The following is a 22,086-nucleotide window of genomic DNA, read 5'->3' as shown; positions in this document are numbered from 1 at the left end:
CAGTGACCCTGGCACTGGGCACGGAGTACCAGGTCTGGGAGGAGCCCAATGGGATCAGTTCACAAAGGCTGAGCCAACAGTCTTTTCCGACTCCCCGGGCTCATGGGGCAAAGAACTCCCCGGCACAGCAGAGCCGGCCAGCGGGCCGTGCCGGGAGCAGCGGCTGCCCCCCAGCCTTGCTGTGCTCGAGCGTGAAGCCGACCTGGACCACCTCTCCCCCCGACAGCTGTACATGCCGGGGGAGGACCTTCAGCAGGCTGGGCACTGGGGGTTGACCCACATGTGACTCTGACAGCGCTGAACGTCTCAGGGCCCGTCTCTTCTCCTGGAAGAGTGAACATAATCGCTTCACAGCGCCACTCTGGTGACTGTATAATCGCCTCCATTTTAGAGCTGAGGAGGTGAAGGCTCAGAGAAGTGAGGGGCTTGTGGGGAGCCAGGCACCCACCATAGCCTGTGCTTTTAAGGCTCCACCCACTGCACGGGCAGCTGCAGCATTTACCTTGGGCTGGTCAGGCAGGCGAGAATAGGCTGTGTGCACCTCATGCAGCACCCCCTTCCGGGTCATCTCCAACATCTCCTCCCGGTAGATGTGGTCCTCATCTGGGTGGCGGCACCCAAACACCAGGGTCATGCGGCCACTCTGGAGACCTGCAAGACCCAGCAGGCTGCAGTTACCAGGGTGGCCACCAGAGGGCGGGCGGGACATGCTTCAAGGCCTGCAGAGCTGTGCACCCAACTAGAATCCCATTTCATCCCCACCTGCTATCTAGTACTGTCCCCACTTTACAGATGAGGAAACTGAGGCCCAGGGCATTCACATCCTTTGTCCATACAGGCTGAGGCAAACTTGGGAGAGGGGCCAGGAAACATCTGCGGGGTGGCTACAGCTTCAGTTCTACTCCCAGGCAGGTGCTGGGCACCACCTGGTACCCCCTCCGCACCCCCAAAAACCCTCCAGCTGTACCATTGTGCTCGGCATCATGCAGCCGCTGCTGCCAGAAACTGCGGAAGGGGGCGATGCCCGTGCCAGGCCCGATGAGGATGCAAGGGTGGGAGGGGTCCTCGGGGAGCTGGAAGCCGCTGGCACTGAAGGGGACAGAAGGAAAGAGGCCCCGTCCTCAGACACCCTGGGTCGGATGCACACGCAGGACAGGGGCTGGGGAGCTGGGGATGTGGCCAGGGGCGGTAGTGTTGCGGGGTGGAGAAGACAACGAGCTCAAAGTTGATTTCCCACGTCCTGCGGGCTGTTTCATGTCCCCGGTCCAGGAGCACCATCACCTTGCCCTGGGGTCCCTCTGAAAAAGGCTGAGCCTCATTGTCCTCTGGGCCCCAACACCGCTGCCACCTCTGTCCCTGCTAGAGACTTGGCCATGCTCTACCTCAGGGGGTTAGAACAGAGAGGCCCAGTGTGACCCTAGTGCCTTCTTTACGGGCCAAGGGGCCCAGAGTGGCATCTAAACCCCAGATTCCTCCCTTTCAACCCAGTACTCCCCAGGGCCAGTGGTCCCGTGATGGACACAGTGGAGGGGGTGCTTACCTTCGCACAAAGCAGGGCACCAGGTCCTGGGGCTTCAGGTTGCTGAGCCATGTGCTGCAGACGCCGTGGTGCAGGAGACCCTGGCCGTCTGCAAGGACAGCGCACACCTGAATAGCATCGTCCCTCCCACCCCTGCGTGAACCTTCTCAGTGGCTCCTCCCACACTGACGCACCTCCCTGAACTGCCCGCTCAGGCACTCTGCAGGCTTTAATCAAGGGAATGTTTTTCTCCTGGTTCTGAGTTCCACCCTCTATTCGCCCAGAGTTGGCAAAAGCTGAAAGGGACTCAGAGAGTGTGCAAGGCTCTCCTTGTGCCACTGCAGAAACTGAGTCCCAGAGAGGGAAGGTGACTTGTACAAGGTCACTCGGGTAGCAGTAGAATCAGGTCACAGCGCAGCTTCCCTAACTCCTACTCCGATGCTCCTTCCAAGAGTTTCTCCAGGGACCCTCCCAGACCATCACTTAGCTCTGATGACAGTAGCACAAAGTGGCCCCTCAGGGTGACCACAGTCACTTCCTCGCAGTGTCTTCAGGAGTACAGCCCTTGCTGGTAGGAACCCTGGGTGACGGATAAGCTGCTGAGCCTTCCGGTCTGCTCTTCCATCTCTGTCTCCCCCAGTGGCCCCTCCTGGGCTTGTGGAAACCCCAGGTTCCCTTCCCAGTGGCCCAGCATTTGAGGGGACCTTCAACCAACTCGAGAAGTCCCGCTGGTTCTCCTCTGGGTGGAACGTTGCTCTCACAGGATGTGCCTGCCTCCCCTCTCCTGGTCTGAGGGTTGAGACTTGGCCTCTGCAGATGTTCTCTAGCAGAGCAAAGAGAGTCTCTGCCCAGTTTTCAGGAACTGTGTGACTGTGCTTCTCAGAGCACAAAGGGCTCTGAGGTGTGAACCAGCTCCCCAGCTTTGTCAACCCAGGCAATGCTCAGTTACGGAGAGAGGGCAGGGGCATGTTTCATCCAGTGGAGGAGCCAAGCCCAGCTGGACAAGGTTTGGGGCCTCCCCGTGTATGTTAGCCCATCCCCCATCCTCTGCCCTCACAGCACCCTGCACTATCCTTCTTAGCACCTAAACAATGACAACTGTCTATTTCTATGAGTCTCTCTTCATTGTTCCCTCTAGATGGGACGCTCCATGGGGGCAGGGTCTATGTGTGCTGTATTTCCACACCCACCGTGGTGCCAGGCATAAAGGGTATGAAATAAATCATGGCTGAATGAGTGAGTGAATGACTGAACAATGAAGGCAGAATCACCCCTGTATTCAGGCTGGACTATCAGGAAGACTAAGAATCGCTGGGCTCCCACTAAGTACTGGGTACTTCCCACATCTGATCTCATTAAATTGTCCCAACAGGAGTTGGACAGTAGAGAGGAGTATGGCGGTTAAGAACTTGGACTCAGCAGTCAGACTACCTGGGTTTGCATCTCAGTTCTCTACCTGCTACCAGGGTGACTTTGAACCTGTGGCTTAACCTCTTTGTGCCTCAGTTTCCTCGCCCGTGAAATGCACACAGCTCCCGTCTCACATGGTTACCGATCACACGTACACAAAGATGTTAGCTCAGTGCCTGGTTCATGGTAGTCTCTCCCACACTCCTCCTATCGCTGTTAACAACTCTGGAAGGTGGGTGTTTAAGGATGAGGGGACCAAAGCTCAGAGATGTTGAACAGCTGCCCCGTAAGTAGCAGACTTGGGCCACTCCACAGCCTCTGCCCCAGCCTTACCTCGGGTGCGGTACGTGAGCACGGCCACAGTGAGGTGGATCTCCGTGGGTGTGTGGTCCCTGGAGGAGCTGATGGAGTAGTACCGGGGCTTCAGGACAGGCAGCTGGGAGAGCAGGAAGCTGGCAGGCACCCGCAGGGACGGGAACTCCTCCAGCACCTCCAGGAAGGTGGGGCTATTGGTGAACTTCCACGTGTTGTAATTAGATGGCTGAAAGCCAAGGGCAATATGAGTGTCTCAGGGCATTTGCCCCACACAGAGGAAAGAGGCTGTCACAATCCGGTATTCATTCATTCACTCCCAAAGCAAACACTTCAAAGAACCAGGTGCTGTCCACGGTGCTGAGAATACCGAGTTAGAGAGGAAAACGTTCCTGTCCTGGAGGAGCTCAGGCCAATGAGTAGCATTTCTCTAACTTGTCTGCTTAGAACTTTACTGTCAGCAACTTGTGGGCAGGTGTCAAATCTTTATTCTAATCTAATTTGGGGAAGGGCTTCAGAATCATACAGACCTGGGTTCAAATCTTGACCAGATGCCCTTACTATCTGTGGGATCTTGTCCTCATTACTTAACCTTTGTGGAATGAGGATAGCATCACCTACCTCATGGGGATGTTGTGAGAATTAAGTGAGAAAATGTGTGCCAGGTTAGTGCAGAGCAGCCACAGGATAATGGCAGTGGAGGTGGCTGGAATCAAGATAATTAGCGATAATGGTGACGGTAATAATGATATTCAGTGCCTTTTGCAAAGACTTGGGTCTAGAAAGTTGCAGGTGAGTTAATGCACTCTCTCATTCATTTATTAATTCAACTACCCATCTGTTACTATGTCCATTATCCATTCATCCACACCATCCATCCTCCAACACTTCCTAAATTCCAGGCTTGTTCCAGGTGTGGGGAATAAAAGACAGAGTGGCTCTCCTTTTCTAGCTCATTTCTGAGGAAGTGCACTTTGGTTGCATCCTGCAGACATTCAAAAAAATTCAGTTCACTTGACACAACTATGTCCTAGAGATGGGACAGGAGAGGGCGCCTGACTTCCTCCCAGCCTTTGACAAATCGCACTTTGGGAAGCTGGGGTGGATTCCCCTCGGAGGTTAAAGACCAGCTCTAGGCTCAGGATGCCCCCGACTCTGGGACCCTGCTCCTGCCTCACCCACCAGCCCCGACCTTCACCTGGCACAGGGTCTCCAGCCTCTGCCTCTCAGCCTCGTCCGTGGCCAGCTGGGCCAGCTTTTGGAGCAGCAGCTGGGTTGGTGGGGTGGTGATGTCCAGGAAATAGGTGAGAGCCTGGCTGAGTGAGCAGATGGGCAGCCGCTTGTCCCGGACCCAGTAGCTGCCTGGATAGTGAAGAAAGGAGTCAGGATGGAAAAAAGGCCCCATTTAGGTTTCCCAAAGAGTGATGAGGCATCTGGGACAGACACCCTCCACCTTCCAGCTGCAGGGGAGAGAAGACGCTGAAGTTCTGGTTCCAGGAACAGCAAAAGGGTTCATGTGCCCAACTCAAGTGCAGGAAGACGGTGCCCAGAGATAGGGCTGCCAGGAAAGGCTGGTCAGCAGCCCTCCAAAGGGCACCCAAGTTGACACGATCCTGCAAAACTAACTATGTACCAGAGTCCAGTCCCTCTCTGGCCCAGACCTGAACTTTAGCAGGACACACACAGGTGAACTACAGACTCACCATGACTAAATTCACCAAAGACTGATGTACACCCCAGAGGCCAGTTCTTCATTTAGAGAAAAGCCCATAACTTCAGTCTCCAGGGGTGTTAGACCAAGAGGTGCTGGGTGAGCAGCACTCAGCCCAGAGCGAGGTGGCGAGTCTCAAGGAGTGCCAAGAGGCAGTATGCAGGGTGGCCACGGCATGGACACTGGAGCCAGTAGACATGGGTTCAAACTCTGGCTCCCCACTCACTAGTAGGCTGACTGAACCCTCTGAACTTGGGTTCTGTCTCTGTGAAATGGATGTGATAATAAAACCTGTCCTGCTGAGTTTGCATGAGGACTGAATGAAACAGTACACGTATTAGGTAAAAATATTAGTATTACACTATTTCATCTAGACCCAAGGCCTGAGGAACCACGTCTGTCTCCCTACAGTCACAAGGATGTCTCTGTCCCCTTCTCCCTGAGTTTCAGGCTCTCTCACGTTCTCCTGGACAGTGGGGAACAACGTCAGACTTTGCTTCTCAGACTCCTGCTGTCCTACTTTGGCCACTCTCTTTAGGGGGACACACTTTTTGGAGGTATCATGATCGCTGAGGAAGCTAAGGCCAGGGAGCTAGTCCAAAGGGCTGGAAGGCCCATGATTACCGATTGCATTAGTCTCCCTCTCCTAGTGCCTGCCACCCAGCGCTGTGCTCACCACATAGGCTGAGAGCCTCACCTTAGCACACAACCGGGACTCTGAACCCTCCCCAGGATAGCCTCATCTCTCCAGTGAGGATGGCCAGGAAGAGCCGTGCTCTCCTGGTCACCCATGGCCTGGCCCTGCCCACTGCCCACAGAAGGTGGGGATAAATGAGACCCTCGGTGGGGAAGCAGTATGAAATTAGAATGTCATGAAAATGCAGTATAAATTCCAAAACATAAAATTTGGGATCCGAAGAGACTTTCAGGGTGTATTAAACTACCTTCCTCTGATCTTCTGGACAAATGTCGATTAGCCCATGGGAAATGGATATTCCTCCATTCCTGCATTTGTTTGGTGCCAGGAATTGTGGTGAAGGTTGTACATGTTATCTACTCATCTGTTCTTCACCACAGCCCTGCGAGGAAGGCTCTATTATCTCTATTTTAGAGACAAAGAAACAAAGCCTCAGGAGGTTAACTCCTATGCCCAAGGTCACTTTGCTAGTAAGTGATGGATCAGGGACCTGAATCTTCAAAGCTCACCATTTTTATAGTTCCCACATTTCTCTATCATGTCACCAAGCAAACTGCACATGTGTGTCTGTTGTGGGACTAAAGAGACAATGCACGTGTTGATAAAATGCTGGCATCAAGTAACTACCCCAAAAATGGTGGCTGTTACTGTTATTATTATAATAATAATAATGACTATTTTTGCATATCTGCATCCTGTACTAGGTAGTGAGCTTTCTGAGGGCAGACACGGAGTCTCATTCATTTTTGTAGCCCAGGGCCTGCCTGGTATATAGATGTGAGTAGTTAAAATTTTGATGGAAAAATGAATCAGTCAACCAACAAAAGTGGCCGGGTAAGCAAAGAATGAAGGGGAAAGATAGCCCAGCCTCTGGTGTTGGGCAGATAGTCCCAAAGAAGCAGCCCTTCTTGTTGGCCCGGCGGCCGGTCGAGGACTATTTACAAGGCTGCTCTGGCGCGGGCTTCAGGGGCCCACCACTCAGCAGGAAGGACAGGGTTAGCTGCCCGTTCGCAGCGCAGGTCCGGGCCCAGCCCATCAGTGGGGCTGGGGCTTGGTGGGAGGATGCTGGGGCGGCCTCAGCTGAGGCTTTTGTGCGGAGGGCTCACCGTTCTCGCAGAGGGTCTCCAGGCGCATGGGTTGGTCGGGGGCAGGGCCATCCACCACTCGCTCCAGGATGCCTTGGACCAGAGCTGGCTGGTTGCCTGGGAAAACTCCGAGGTGCTCTCCCGGCAGGTAGCTTGGACCTTGGCTGCCCTCATAGGACAGTTCCACCAGGAGGGTGGTACGGCTGCAGAAGGAAAAAGAAGCCTCTGGTTACGCCACCAGGATTTCCTCCAGCACTCCCTGATGGGTGGGCCAGTTTCCCCAGGAAACGTGCCCTCCTTTCATTTTCCTGCCCGGTTCCATGAACACGGGTTGCCGGCATCCCGAGGCTGGGGTGCTCAAGAGGGCCCAGGGCTGACCCAGCCTGTGGCTTCTCCGTGGGGAGAGGGTGGACAGCAATCATCCCCTGCAGCCCTCCCAAGCCCTAGAGAGCGCGACCACAGACTCCGCCTAAAGAAAGCATCGCACTGGGAGGTATGTGGGCATTGAGACAAACTTTTCCTAGTGTCTAGCGCAAATCTGGTTCTTATTAGAACACAGCCCACTTTTGCTAATGAATGTAAGGACAGCACAGAAAAACAAAACCTACAGAGAATCCACACTGCTGGCTGACCCGGCGGGGAAAGGTCCTTCCCTGCCAAAACTTTTCCTGAAAGTTCTTAAGAAAGCCAAATAGTTTGAGTTTTTCTTGCCCTCCCCTTTTGGTGAAATAGTTAAGTCACAAAGGACAGGAAGTGAAGCAGGTGCCTCGTTCCCAAGCTGGAAAACTGGCCCATGGTTAATGGAGACCCAATGTAAAGGTGCTGGTGGCCACAGGGGTTAACAATCAAGCTGCTCCTACCAATGGCATCGTAGCTAATGCCAGTGGACACTTCCCTCCTCTCCTTTCTAAGACTGACTTGCTCTGGTCTTTCCTGGATTAAAATAAAATCTGTGGAACGTCACCCAAGAAGCCCTCTCCTTTGCCCTACCTGGATTTTGGACTCTGTAGATTCTGCCGCGATTTCAGCCTCATGGTGAACACATGCTTGGCGTGCATACTGCTGAGGGCTGTGGGACAGAGAGACAGTGAAGTGGCAACGTGGCTCTTAAGCGTTGGTGGGGCAGCCTCCGCGTGCTGAGTCAATTACACCCAGACGTTACCCTGGGGTGTCTCACTGTGGTGGTGCTGGGGTTTTCCTTCCCTTCCTTTTTTCCCCACTGTGTTTCTGAATCACAAATAAAGACCCTTGGTCTGACAGAGGATGCTTGTGCCGCTGCGAGGTATTGGGAAATGCAATGTAAATGCCCCAATATGGGAATTTCCAGGACATCCCATGGCTTGGGATCCGCAGGAGAGCGTAGTTGAAGCTGGGGATATCCTAAACATGAGGAAACGTGTAGGACCTCTGTAGTCCTGGTATATGAAAAGAGGAAGCACAGAAGCACAGCATCCAGAGGGGCCGTTCAGAGTTCCCAGACTGTAGCCTGGAATTGCCTCTGAAAAATGTTCTTCATAATACCTGGCTGCCATTAGAGCGGGAAGGCTGGGGCCCAGATCCCAACTTGGCCATCTGCTAGCAACTTGCTGCACCTCCCTGAACTTCAGTTTCTCTGTCTGTGCCTTTCTCGCAGGATGAGTGTAAGGGATCACTTAGAGCAGGTGGGCAAAGAGTCCAGCACAGTGCCTGGCACATAGGAGCGTCCTTCTCTCTCCACTGCCCTCCCAGGGTTTCCTCCTAAACCGCCTCTCTCAGAGACGAAGCACGCCCTCAAGTCTCGCATTCCAGCAGGCTCTTGGACCCAACAAGGGAGAGATGCCTGGTAGCCCTAGACTAGCTGCCTCTGTTCAGAGGGTCTTAGTGGTCTCCTTGACCCTAGGCTCAGGACTCAGAGACACCCACCCCGGCAGGAAGGGCAAACAAGCTCCGTGTGGTGCAGGGAAGCAGGTACCTTTGTTGAGGTCCAAAGGCTGTGAGTCTTGCACGAGCCTGTAGTGGTGCAGGTCCCAGGTCACAGTGGCAGTGTAGAGCTTGGGGATCTGAATGTGGTGTTTGCCTCGGACATCGAACGTCTCACAGGCTGCCTGGATGAAGATGGAGCCGACGGGTGTTAATATCATCCGTGTCATCAGCGGCATCACCAATGCTGGGGCTACCATTTTTTAAGCCCTTGCAACTGAGCTGAGAGCTTTGTGTAATTACTAAGCACACTTATCTGGTTGGGCTGTTATGAGAACCCAAAAAATGGCTGGTCCTAGCACATAGTAGCTATTGCTATTATTATGAATATTAATAATGACAGCATCTCGTTTTATCCGCATGCCCACACTATGACACAGGTGTGATTACTCCCATTTTCCTGATGGGGAATCGTGTGGAGGAGACGTGGGCTTGGGAACCATGTGGGACCCACTCAAGGTGGTGCTCATAAGCCCCGCTGCTGGGTGAAACGCTTTGCTTCCATGAGTTCTCTCAGTCAATGGGGTCAAGCCACAGGTGATAAAGACCTACTGAGATATCCCTGTCCCCAAGTTCTCTGTGGCTGGGATACTGAAACAAGACAAGGATGTCAGGAGGTGACCTGGATAATCAGAGGGGGAAAAATCTTAAACCACAGCTTCCCGAGGGCAGGGAGGTGTCAAGTGGAGCTCTTCTGGGGGCTGTGGGAAAGCAGCAGTGACTTGAGCCCTCAGGCCTGCGACCCTGGCCCACACCTGGGACCACGCCTATAGGACCCAGCAGGGGTCATGCCACCCAGGATGCCGGGCACAGGTGTCCTGGGCACGAGTGCACCGCAGCCTCCCTCCCGGTGCCGTGGGGCAGCTCCGGCTGTGAACTGACCTTGAAGGTTTGCACGGCCCAGGCACGGAAGGCCTCCTCCTGCCCGCTGAGCTCGTCCCCTTCCCCTGTTGGGGCAAGCTGAGAAGCCCCCAGCTGGGACAACTTCTGGTCGATGTCATGAGCAAAGGCGCAGAACTGAGGGTACATGCTGGAGCCGAGGCCAAACACGGCATACCTGCCCGAGGAGGACACGCACGGAGCCTGGGTGAGCTGAGCCCGCCCGCAGGCCAGCCTCTGACCCTCCCGCACCAGCTGGGCAAGGACCGCCAGTGCCCACCCCCTTCCTGCCCTCCCTGGCTCCCGAGCCTCGTCTCCAACTCCCACGACCAACCCCATGCCTGGCCTGCAGAAGTGTGAGCGGGACTCGGTGTCCCTGCTTTGACCCACAACACCTCTGAGGACAGGCTGTCTCTGGGCCTGGACATCCCAGGAAGTTCCCACTTATACACACCCAGCTCCGTTCCTGGAACCCAGACTCTGGGAGTGGGGAAGAGATTTACCTGAATTTGTTGGTGAGTTCTTTCAGCATGAAGAGGGACTTCTTCAGTTTCTAGAAAGAGAGAGAACCACAGAGTTCTCAGGACAGGATTAATAAAAGCACTGCTTTTCCCTTTCTTCTGGTGGCTCATTTAAAAACTGGACATATCTGGCAGGAGAAAATTCAAGATCCTCGCAGGGAAGTTGGTTTAGGTGGGGCCGCCTGGCTGCGACTCAGGGACAAGTTCAGCCTTAGCAACTCATGTGGGCCTGACCTTTGGTGTGGGGCGAGGACAGCCCAACCCCCAGCCCATCCAGCCCTGGCAGAGGGGGGCCTGCCTTGTAGCAGGGCATCTCCAGAGGGACTCCTGATGGGACATGAGCCTCTCTTCTTGTCAGAGTGACAACTGGTCCCGTATTCTCTGAAATAACCCTGGTTTCCCAGGAACTCAAGATAACTTTAGGTGGAAAATAGTGTCAAATTACATGGTAAGAAAGTATTCTTTTTTTCTGTAATTTTTTATAGCTATTCCTGTTTCAATTATTTCATTCTTTTGTCCTGAACACTAGGGAGAAAATCTCAGACTGCTGCTAATGGAGACTTAACACTTCTCTCATACTTGCTTATTACTCTTTTTAAAAAACAAAGCAAGCCATGGTTAGGCAACAGTATCCAGCTAAAATTCAATAACTGCTTGGCTTTCATTGGATTTATCTGGGACCAATTTTTGCTGGCTTTCCATTTGTGAGAGTGATATAAAGTTTCCTTTAAACATGAATTTTTGAATTTAAAAAGGCAGGTCAATTTACTGAAATATATTAAGTACGTCACAGGAAAGGCAGCTCATGCATACAGAGGAAATCCCGAAGGAGGCAGGCCAATGGCTGACGTTAGGGCGACCCAGAGTGATCTGAGCTCTCACTCCCGAATGCCCTCCTTAGGACATGCTGAGTCCCCAGATCCTTTCCTTGGTCCTCTTAGGCTCTACCAGACCCCAGACCCCTGGGACTCGGGCCACCCACCTCTCCGTTGCCGGGGGAGTCTCCGTTCCCGAACGTGCTGGTCACCACCAGCAGCAGCTCTTCCTCCTCCAGATGGCTCAGCTTGTATTCGTCCATGCAGAGAACCTGCACGGCACCCAGGGTGGACATCAGCCCTTGTTTCCCAGGCTGGCGCCCTCCACGCCCTCCCCAGACACCCAGCGCTTCCCTCACCCTACTCAGGCCGGGAGTCCCCTTCGTCATCTCGGTCCCCTGGTGCCCGGCACAGAGGAGGTGAGTACTTAACAAATCCCTGTCTACTGAACCTATTTGAACACGGCATCCTCGATTCTTTGATTCTCCCACACTAACACATCAGCAAGCCCTGGAGGGTTTGCCTCCAAAATACCGCGCGTCCCAAATCAGAGCACGTCTCACCGCTTCCATCACTACCTTGAATTCTGAGTGTGTGGACGTATTTTCCACAAAAACGGGATGGGCAGGTTACAAAAATGACAACTCCTCTGGGGACCCAAATGCTTTGCCTGAAGCTAATCTCAGGTGAAATGTGTCACGGCCTCGCGGTTCTACCCAGGCCTACCTGACCCAGGAGGCCTTCAGTGATGGAGGATCAAATCCAACACTGGTGGAAGGAATTAGTCACCCTTGGGAGTTTTGTTTTATTTCTCTGCATCTTACTCATCCTCTGCCCCCTTCACATTTAGCACTGCACCCTGTATAGGAGGTGTTCTGTAAAGGTGAATAAAATCCATCTAGAACAGCTCATGTGTATTGAGACTTAGCATCATTAAGAATGTGTTTCTCAAACTTGTTCCCTGGAACACTATGAAAAGCTTATTTACTAGGTAAGTTTGGGAATCCCTGGACACACCTCTCTCCTTCTATCACAGATTTTCAATGTACATCAGCATGCCCAAGGCTCGGGGACATCCAGGAGCAGAGCAATCATTTTAACTTGCCCCAGACTTCTCCGTGCATAGGCTGAGTTGGCTACCTTAGGGTTGAAGGCGCAGCTGAACAAGGCCCCTAGGTCCTGGGCCAGCGTTTCTGATCTTCCCGTCTCTGTTGCAAAGAGGATCGTGGCTCTGACCCGGGATGCCATTCTCTCACGCATCAGCACTGAGGCAAAGAGCACGGCTCTGTGGGGACAGACATACTCTGTGTGCTGAGTCAGCCTTCCAGAGGAAGATGGGTGCCCAGCATTTAAAGTGCAGCAGATCGAGGAAAAAGAACCCAGGTTTCTCACCAGCTATCAACCCTGACTCACTGCCCTTCTCCTCCCCTCCCCCACTCAACCCACCACTCAGCCCCTTTGGAAAAATGGAGGAGAGAGAAAGCTGGGACAGAGGTGGCGGGTGACCCTGGGAATTGGTGTCTGGATTTCTGGGAGCCAAACCCTTTCTCTCTCTCTTTTTTATAGTTTTAATATACCTTTTAATTAATTAATTAATTAATTTGGCCACACTGTGCAGCATGCGGGATCTTAGTTCCCCAACGGGGGATCGAACCCATGCCCCCTGCAGTGGAAGTGCAGAGTCCTAACCACTGGACTACTAGGGAAGTCCCTCCAAACCCTTTCTCATTGTTCCCTGCCCTTCAAGGCCTAGAAGGAAGGGCTGAGGTTCACATGTCCACACTGGCTGCTTCCACTTACTTGACCAAGACTTTGAATCGAATCTCTCTTCTCCGGGGTCTCCGCCTCTCATCCTGCCAGACGTGGGTTTTCCAGGCCGCCACCTTCAGAGAAGAGGGCAGGTATGTGGGCAAGGTGGGCCCTGGCTTGGCTTGGGCTTGGAGAGACAGAAGGCCCTTCATGGCCTTCGTGAGTTGGGGGGGTGAGCAGGCCCTGTCCCCACCCTTTCACTGAAAGCCCCACAGGGAAGGGCTGCATCTGTCTGTCTCCCTCCAAGTTGTAGCTCATGTCCGGCACAGAACCTGCACACGATCAGTTGATTGTCACTCACTAGTATCCCCCTGGAAGGAAGAGGCTGCACATCTCTTTTCTTTTGGTGTCTGATCACTAGGAAGGCTACACAGATTGTATATAATGCATAGTCTGCCCTGGGATATCTCTGAGAGTAGACGAAGGTGCTATGACCACAGGCGCAAACTATCCCAGGCAGTCAGTCACACTACTTATCACTTTTAGAGTAAGGAAGCTCTTCCCCAAATCTAACCAAAGAGCTTTTTGACAAAAAATGAAATCATTTCACTGGGTAACGGTTCCTGAGTGCACTCTGGGCTGGACACTGGGCTGAGCTGTTACGTGCACCAGCTCACATGATCCACACAACCTCCCCCATCGCGGAGTTGATGACCCTCCTTTTAGAGATGAGAAAGTCAGGGCTTAGATGGGTGAAATGACCCACCCAAGATCATACAGCTAGGAAGTGGGAGAATCGCCCCCGGATGTATCTGACCTGGGAGCCAAGCTCTTCACCGTTATGCCATGTGACTGTCTATAGCCCTCCCGTGCAGGCGGGCACAGTGGTGGTCACCCTCAGGAGCTTAAACTCTGTCAGAGCAACGGGCTACTAAAGGTACCATAAAAGGTATTTCCTTCAGTCTCACTTCTGTAGAAATGGACAAAAGCATCCTTGAGTGAAGCCTGAAAAGCATTAAAAATATGCCTCTGTGTCTCCGATGCTTCCTTGTATGTCCTGCACTAGTGAGCACACATGTGCACAGGCACATGCAAACACACATGCATGCACGCATGTGTACACGCATGCACACACGTGCAGACACACACACTCTCTCCACCCCTGAGCTCCCAAGACAGAAAGGAGAGGAAGGCCCCTCTCTTACCTGGTAGTAGTAGAAAGGGGACAGGATATAATTTAACATCTCCTGGTGGAACACGGGGGTGATGCTTCCAGAAATTGGGGGGACCAGCCAAATCCAGTCAGCTGGGCAGCCCCCTCGGGACCGGTACTCATTCTGCATGTACTTCATGAAGGACTCTGCAGCTGAGTGGTGGTCCGTGATGGTCACATTATGCTTCTAAATCAGAAGGAGGCAAGGAGGGGAGTTGAGGAGAGTGGTCGGTTGGCTGCAGGGCTCCCAGATGGACTACGGAAGGGCCTGGCAATCTGTAAAATGGGAGCGCAATCTCCTCTGGCCCCCTTCTCGCTGCTGAAAATAAATACCCAAATGCAAAGTACTTCCAGAGCCTCTGAGGAACCCAAGCAGTCACCATAGCCATGGTCAGCCCACAGGCCACATGCTGCCCCCGCTTGGCCCTCTGGGGGCGGTGTCCAGCTTCTCAGGCCCACAAGTCTCCCTGAACTCCCACAAATGGCTCTCTGGATGCTGATGAATCAAACCACAGTGGCTTTTTGTCACTTGTTGGTAGAGAGTTCCAGGAGTCACCTCCCCAAGGATGTGGCTGTCTCAGCCAAGGAGGAACTAGGTTCTTTGGAAGAGGACTGAAGCACTGGGGGGAACCACAGTGCATGGAAGACAAATCACCACAATGTCCCACATCCTAAAATTAGAAGCCAAGGGGTCTGAGCCTTCCTGGAATGATCCAACAAGGGCAGCCACGTTGTCTGCAGCAACTCATGTAGTCAAGAGACATTGGTTTCATGGAGTGGTTCAAACCTTGGCCTCTTATTAGCCATGTTACTTTGAGCTATTAGTTCCTTAACCTCAGTTTTCTCATCTGTAAAATGGGGATGGTAATAGTTCCTACATCATGACGTTGTTGAAAGAATGCAATAAAATAATACAAGTAAAGCATAAAATGTGCTCAATGAATGTTAGCTGCTATTATTATTTCTATCTACCGGGTATTGCATACAGAGGTGAAAGACGTGGCCCCTTCTCTGTATTGGATCATACTCTAACTGGGGGAGGCAGAAAGACATCAGCCATTTCACATGGTCTGATAGAAGCTACGATGCAGGTGAGTGCAGGTGCTGACGGAGGGTCGAGGGAGGGCTTAGCTCATACAGGGGCCCAGAGGAGAGATGGGGGATTTTAGAGACAGTTTCTAAGAGGAAGTGAGTTTTGAGAGATGGGTACCAGTTAGGCAGCAGACGGGCAGTCCTGGAGGAGGACACTGCATCAGTCAAGGCCGGTAGGCAGGAGAGGAGCCAGTGGGCTTCAGTAGGACCAGCCATGCCTTCTAAAATTTTATACGTACACACACCGCAACTACTGGGTGCCAGACCAGTTTTAGGCTCAGGAGCTGATGATGAGAGCTGTGAGAATGGTTGTAACAGTAATAAATAATAAAAACAACAAAACTAATGTTTTTTGAGTGATGACTATGGGTCAGGCAGTGCAGCTAAATATTTTGCATTCATTTTCATTTAATTCTTATAGTAACCTAGTGAGGGAGGTACCATTATTATCTCCGTTTTACAGATGAGGAAATGAGGCCAAGTCTTTGAAGCTGACCCTGAAGGAGGGTCATGAGGAAGTCTTGGAGACTCTCAAGCAGTGGAGGGACGTGGTCAGCAATGGTCAGGACACAGTTGAGATCAGCAGTTTCCTGGGACATATCCGCATCCTGCCAATATCAGAGCTGATGGTGGGAGCCTGCAGGAGTCAGGATGTGTGATCCACAGCCAGTGGGGTCTTCCCGAGCTGGGTCAGCCCCAGGGGGCTCTTCCTGTCCTGTCTCGGAGCTGACCCATGCCCCTCCCCACTCCCCAAAATCAGGCACAAGCTTGACATGCCTATAGCGTGACGAGCTCTGGGGAACAGTGTGTGATAATATGTATTTACTGGGTGTTTAATGTCAGTTCCCACTACATTCCACAAGGCCAGGGTTTCTGTCTATTTTGTTCACCACTCATACTCTTGGCCTGGCCTAGGGCCTGACACATGGAAAATGCACAATAAAACTTTGCTGAATGAATGCATGGCTCTCTGCCCTGCGGTCTGGCCTCCAGGGCATCTGCCAACTTTGTGGACATGGTCCCAGCTTCTAAAGTAATAGCTTCACTCGTCCATGGCTCCTTCCCCAAAGGAAGGGGAGTGTTTATATGAATGAGAACAGCAGATGGACCCGAGGGCTCAGTCCCACACCGGAGCCAACCTGCTGTGTTTGGGGGCTGCTGCTGCCCAGATAGGGAAGCAAGGGCAACAACCGCTCAGGGGGACGTGGCCTCTCGTTCATTCATCCCATACATATATTTTTTTAGCATCTGCCACGTGCCAGACACTCTTCTAGGCTCCAGGGGTAGAGCAGTGGACAAGAGAGACAAGGTCCCTGCCCCATGGAGCTTACATTCTAATGGGGGAAACAAAGAAAGAAGTAGATGGACTCCATAATGTCAGGAGCTAATAAGGATTATGGAGGAAAAGAAAGAAAAGGTTAAAGGAATAAGAAAGACAGGATGGAGGTGGGTAAGGATGCCATTGTTTATGGTGTCATCAGGGAGGGCTACTCTGAAGAGGTGACAGTTGAGACCTGGATGAAGGGAAGGAGCCGGTCACGGGATGATTTGTGGCAAGAGTGTTCTGGGCAGAGGAAAAAGCAAGTGCAAAGGCCCTTAGGTGGGAACCATCTTGGTGAGTTTGAACAACAGCCAGAATTCCAGTGTGACTGGCAGAGCTGTGGAGGATAAAAGCCTGACTGGAGTGGCTGGGGGATGAGGACGTGTAATGAGGTCTTTCAATGGTTTTGCCATAAAAGGGAAGCAGAGAAACAAGGTAGTAGCTGGGTAGGGGGAGTATTTGGTTAGCTAGCCATTTATCTCTTTGAGATGGGAATCATTACAGCTTACTGATCACTGATGGGAATGATCCAGTGGATAAGGAGGTATCAATGTTCCGGGGCAGAGGGCGGGGAGGATTTTCAGGAGTAAAGTCCTTGAAAATTGACAGAGGACAGGATTCAGTGCTCAAGCGCAGGAACTGACCAGCCTTGGGAGGTAAGGAGTTGCCTGTTGCTAGAAGCATTCAAGTTTACACTAGCAGACTTGAGAGGGCTTGTCTCTCTATCCCCAGCACCTAGCACTGTGCCTGGCACAAACAGGGTGTTCAACGTTGTTTGATGTGTGAATAAATGAGCAATGCCGTAAGGGGAAAATCAAGCATGACATGGGCGGCTGGACCAGATGACCTTCTAACCAGAAAGCCTTCAGACCCGCAAACACCAGACGTGCCTGGAAACTGTGGAGCACAGCGACGTTGATCTCAATGACAGCCCGGTCTTTCCAGAGTGAGGCCACCTTGTGTGTTTCCAGGCCCATCCTCCTGCCCACTTCCTGCAAAGGCAGAGAAATGGGGGTGAGTCAGTCTCTTGGATCCCAGCTGCAGGCCCGCACCTCCAGCCAGCCCAGCTAGACGGTCTTCGTTACCTCCAGGATGTTGTAGCGCTGGACGTCACAGAAGTCCCGGACTCCGATCTCCGTGCCCATATACCAACCGTTGAAGGGGCACCCGGGGAACTCAAGGCCACCCACCTCGAGCAGCATGTTGGCTACGGCCGGCAGGGCATACCACTTCAGCTCCAGCTCCCGGAACCACTCATACCTGGTAGGGAGGCAGAGCTGGTGGCAATGGGGCCTTCACTTTGGCCCACACTCACCCCCCCCAAAAAAAGCTTCAGAGAAAGAGTGCACCAAGAAAACTCCTTTCCAAGTGCTGATCTCTAAGTTCATCCCACCTGGAGAGGTGAATTGACGCACCACGTGTCATTCGCTAATTATACATTCATTCACGAGTTCATTCACGCAAACATATTAAGCATCAAGTATATGACAGGCCCTGTGCTAAATGCTGAGGACCCAACATAACAAGGCACTTAAGGATTCCAGTGTCAGAAAGCCTGGGTTCAAGTTCTGCCTTACTGATTACTAGCTGTGTAAACTTGGGATATTGTTTAGCCTCTTTGAGCCCTAGCATCCCCACCAACAAAATAGAGATAAGAGCATCAAACTCATGGGATTATTGCGAAAATAATAGTATCCTTTATTAGTATATTCATTCATTCCAGAAATATTTATAATTGAGCACTTACTATGAGCCAGGCACCCCGCTATGTGTTGGGGATATATTGCCGAACAAGAAAGACAACAACCCTAATTCTCAAGGACCTTACAGACTATAAATAGGTAAACAAATAAATAAATAGGAAAATAAAGACAAGGTGATGTGTCAGATGGAGGGTGAGGGTGCTTACTCTAGACTGGGTGTTCAGAAGAGGCTTCTCAGAACAGGTAACATTCAGGAAATACCTCACTGACAAGAAGAAATGAAGTCTGCAAAATTCTGAAGAAAGGGCACGTCAGGCAGAGGGAAGAGCAAGTGCAAAGGCCCTGAGGTAGGAGTAAGTTCAGTATATTCAAGGGACAAAAAGAAGAGCCCAGCCTAATGCCTGCTACATAGTGAGTGTCAATGTATGCAGGTATTTTTGTAATTATTAGAGCTGCCTGGAGGAGGGGCTGAACCAGATGAGCTCTTGAAGTACTGTCATCAGTCAGGAGAGGGAAGGCTAAGAGAGTTGGCAGGAAGGTCAAAGAGGCCTGGGCTGCACAGTGTGAGAATCTCAGAGCCTTTCAAGGATTCCTTTCCTGAGGTCACTTCTTCCCAAGCTGCTAGAGCCTGGTCTGTCTAAGCCATTGCTTTCCTGTCACCATCAGCATCTCATTATAAGTCTGAGGCCCGAAATGCAAGTGCAGAGTTGCTGTACAAGGGCGACAAGGCAGGCCTTGAACGTCGGCCCTTCTGGGTATCACCTGCTGCTGGCCGGGCTTTGGGGGAGGTGCAGGGAGGGCCCTGAGGACTGAGGTCTCATTAAGGAAAGGAGGGGGCATGCATGTGAACTCACACCCCCATCCCCCACAGCCTGCTTACTTGGGATGTTCCATGGGCACCTCAAACACAAGGTCGGGAGGGATTTCGAAGAGCTCAGGGTCCTGGCCATCAGCCTGCAGGACCAGAGGCACCACATCGAAGCGGCCGTACTTGGGCTTCCAGCCCAGGTCGATGCACAGCTGAAAACAAGACAGGCCAAGTGAGTCTGGAGATCCAAGTCCCTTGACCCCTCTGGGCTCCACTCTCACCCACCAAAGCCGGATCTAGTACCTGCGTGAACTCCACGCTGGCGGGGTCCCCTCTGATGGCGCCATCGGGCATCTGGTAGCCGGCGTACTGGATGAGCTGGGCGTTCCAGACCCGGAAGTCATGTTTCCCGTCGCTCCGTTGGGGGAACACGGTGATGGCCAACCTTCCCCAAGGTGAGGACAGGGCTGTTTACCACCCAGCTTCGGTGGGCGCTCCCAGCCATCCCCAACAGGTCCCCTGCCCCCTCCTGTCTTCCCACTCCCCAGCCCTCTGCACCCGAGCTAACTGAACCAAACCCCTGCAGCTCTGAGACATGCCAAGCTCTCGCTGGCCTCTGTGTAACCTGTCCACTTCCTGACATACCCTCTCCTTTCTTCTTCTCCCTCCAGCTCCTACCCTTCCTTCCAGACCGGCCCAGGGACCACCCCCTCCAGGGAACCCTCCCCACCCCTCGGGCGCGGTTAGCTGCTCCAACCCTTTCCCTAGCTGCGCCACAGTTCTCTTTGCCATTGAGTTAGCTGGACACTTGTCTCGTGCAAGGCATAGGTTCAGAGTGGGCTGGAGCCTCGTCTTGGGGTCCTAGTCACTTCCACCCCCATGCCTAGCCCTGTGTTGGGTCCTCATCAGGTGGGCACTGAGTGTTTGCTGAACAGAAAAATGAATGAATGACCGAATGAGTTGACCTTGACCTCCTTGGCTAGGGGAAGGGGAAGGTAAGGCAGGGGTGGCACTGATGGGCAGCCGCTCCCCCACCTCTAAGAAAATCACCACATTGGCTGCAAAACCAACTTCTCATCTCCTCTACAAAGTGGGGAGCCTTAACCTCGAAGAGTGGAGAAGTTGCTTAAGGATCCCCCCATCACCTCCAAATGGCTACAAGTCAGAAAGAAACCAAGGAAATAGGCCACTGACGAGGCACTAAGCTCACGGAGGCCGGCTCACTGCGAGGGCTCCCTGAAGAAGCCGAATCTTTTTCCTTTCTTTCTCCCTGGTCTCTCCTGGAGCCCAGATGCCTCCCCTAAACTCATCTGCATCTCTTGGCTAAGACTTGGGGGCAGGGCGGGCCCCAGCGTAGCCTCGTAGCCTGGGGAAAAGCACACCCACCTGATGTTGCCGCTGTTGGTGGCATAACGCAGGTGTCTGCAGATGTGCTCGAACATCTCCTGGGCCGTGGAACAGCTCCGCGCGTCGAAGACCTGCACGCACACAGCCCACCCAGACCATGAGCGTCAAGGACCGTGAGGACAGAGGCCTTGGAGCTGATCTTAAAAGCTAAGTCACGGGGACTGAGGGAGTGGCCCCAAACCCCACGACCCGAATGCCTCGCCGAGGAGGGCAAACTCCTCTCTGCCCCTTCACCCTTCCTCTGCTCTCCTAGGGGAGCCCAGGCGCCCTCACCTGGAAGACCCTATCAAAACCCAACCCCCAAGAAAACCTGATTCTCAAGCACCTTGAGTCAGGATTCCCACAGCCTAGTTGCTTTATACATGTTACACACGGCCTCCAGAACATTTTATTACAGCCAGAGCTGGTTCCATTGGCATTTCTTATCTCTTTATCTGTCCAAGTACTTTCACTATTATCCAGCAATAAAACGTAAAGACAGCTTAGGAGGCTAGGATAAAGGAAATGTTTTCTAAAAGCCAAGAATTCAGTCGAGGTAAACAACCAGGGCTTCAGCAATAATGAGAGCAAGGTCGTTTGGTTTCACGTTGGCATTTAGTCTCCAAAATTTAATGCAAGAGAGAGAGATCGGCTAGAAATCCTGGTGCTGAGATCGGATTCTAGACTCTGGGGCGGTGGGGGTGGGTGGCCGTGAGCCCCCATCTCAAGCTCAAGCTCTGGGGCGGTGGGGGTGGGTGGCCGTGAGCCCCCATTTCAAGCTCAGGGCCGGGGAGAGAGGACGCAGGGAGCCCCGGGCACAGCTCGGCGGGCTGCTGGGAGCCACTGCTCAGGGCCCGCCGGGCTCCCAGCTTCCTCTCCTGCTCTGTCTAAGGGAGTTCACCTGCAGGTTGGACCACTGGATCCTCCCGATGCAGCGGGGGGCGTTGCGCCAGGCCTGCTTGGTGGCGAAGATGAGCTCATCTCCCGTCAGCTGGTAGGTTCCTGTTGTTTCTATCTCCTTTGTTACCGCTTCCACCCTGGCCAGATGTTCCTCTATTTTTGCCCTGGGGGACGGGAAGACATCAGGAAGATCAACAATGAGATGGCCTTAAATGGAGATGATTCAATCCACAGAAGCAGGAACTGAACTAGGACACCAGGAGGGCAAGATGTCTCTCAGGGAGACCGTCCCCTCCAGAGCCAGCTTCATGGGCATGTGACCAGGGCCCTGAGCTCAGAAGGGCTCCATGCTGGGTTTAATGCTCTGCTGTCTTGAATTCTTAATCATCTGTGAACAGGAAGCCACGTTTTTATTTTCACACTGGCTCCTGCACGTTACATAGCGGGTCCTGGTCCCACCAGCACCCTTGTCGTTTCCAGGAGCTTTTTCTTGAATCATATTCATCTCAGCACGGAGTGCAGCGCTTCTCAGACACTTGGAGGAGCGTCCAGCAAGCCGCAGCCCCATCTTGCCCCTCAGCCAGGGGAGCACCCGTCCACCTTCCCTTGGTTGAGAGATGAATCAGTGCCCCCACAGCAGATCCTGTGTACTGAGTACTCACTGTGAGCCAGGTACTGGGCGAAGCCACCCACAGTCAGGGTCCCTCTGAGTCTGTGAGGGAGGCATTTTTGTGTCTTTTTTTATAGTCGGTGTATCCAGAAGGTTAAGTACTGGCCCGGGAACAGAAGTGTGGTAAAGAACAAACTCAGGACTCAGACTCAGGTTCCCTGATGCCAAGCCCAGGCTCTTAACCTTCTACCTTCCACCCTGGGTGGGAGGGATTGCAAGCCCAGAGATGTGCAGGGCCTGCCCACTCTTCCCTGGTCAGGCCCAGATGGGGACCTGCTCTCAGGACTCAGCCTGCGGGGCCCCAGGGCCGCTCAAGGAGGAGCCCTCCACAGTGTG

General features: G+C 52.9%; 1 protein-coding gene across 3 annotated transcripts in view; it reads right to left on the bottom strand.

Moving 5' to 3' along the window:
- Positions 1–22,086, bottom strand: part of NOS2 (nitric oxide synthase 2) — a 38,531-nt gene that overhangs the window by 3,355 nt on the left and 13,090 nt on the right. For all 3 annotated transcript variants that reach the window (XM_007183911.2, XM_028166891.2, XM_057536694.1), the window contains 20 exons: positions 21,082–21,244; positions 20,181–20,272; positions 19,098–19,239; positions 18,867–19,006; positions 17,369–17,543; positions 17,174–17,275; positions 13,863–14,057; positions 12,709–12,791; positions 12,049–12,193; positions 11,076–11,180; positions 10,076–10,125; positions 9,576–9,750; positions 8,686–8,818; positions 7,725–7,803; positions 6,756–6,937; positions 4,440–4,603; positions 3,263–3,470; positions 1,541–1,628; positions 968–1,089; positions 503–651 (listed from right to left, as the gene is read on the bottom strand). In XM_007183911.2, the coding sequence (XP_007183973.2) occupies positions 503–651; positions 968–1,089; positions 1,541–1,628; positions 3,263–3,470; positions 4,440–4,603; positions 6,756–6,937; positions 7,725–7,803; positions 8,686–8,818; positions 9,576–9,750; positions 10,076–10,125; positions 11,076–11,180; positions 12,049–12,193; positions 12,709–12,791; positions 13,863–14,057; positions 17,174–17,275; positions 17,369–17,543; positions 18,867–19,006; positions 19,098–19,239; positions 20,181–20,272; positions 21,082–21,244 (2,692 nt within the window). The remainder of the gene's footprint in view (positions 1–502; positions 652–967; positions 1,090–1,540; positions 1,629–3,262; positions 3,471–4,439; positions 4,604–6,755; positions 6,938–7,724; positions 7,804–8,685; positions 8,819–9,575; positions 9,751–10,075; positions 10,126–11,075; positions 11,181–12,048; positions 12,194–12,708; positions 12,792–13,862; positions 14,058–17,173; positions 17,276–17,368; positions 17,544–18,866; positions 19,007–19,097; positions 19,240–20,180; positions 20,273–21,081; positions 21,245–22,086) is intronic.

The sequence above is a fragment of the Balaenoptera acutorostrata genome, chromosome 20 (genome assembly GCF_949987535.1).
Source record: "Balaenoptera acutorostrata chromosome 20, mBalAcu1.1, whole genome shotgun sequence".
NCBI lineage: Eukaryota > Metazoa > Chordata > Mammalia > Artiodactyla > Balaenopteridae > Balaenoptera > Balaenoptera acutorostrata.
The sequence above is the reverse complement of the archived record's forward strand: the minus strand, read 5'-3'. Positions and strand labels throughout refer to the sequence as shown.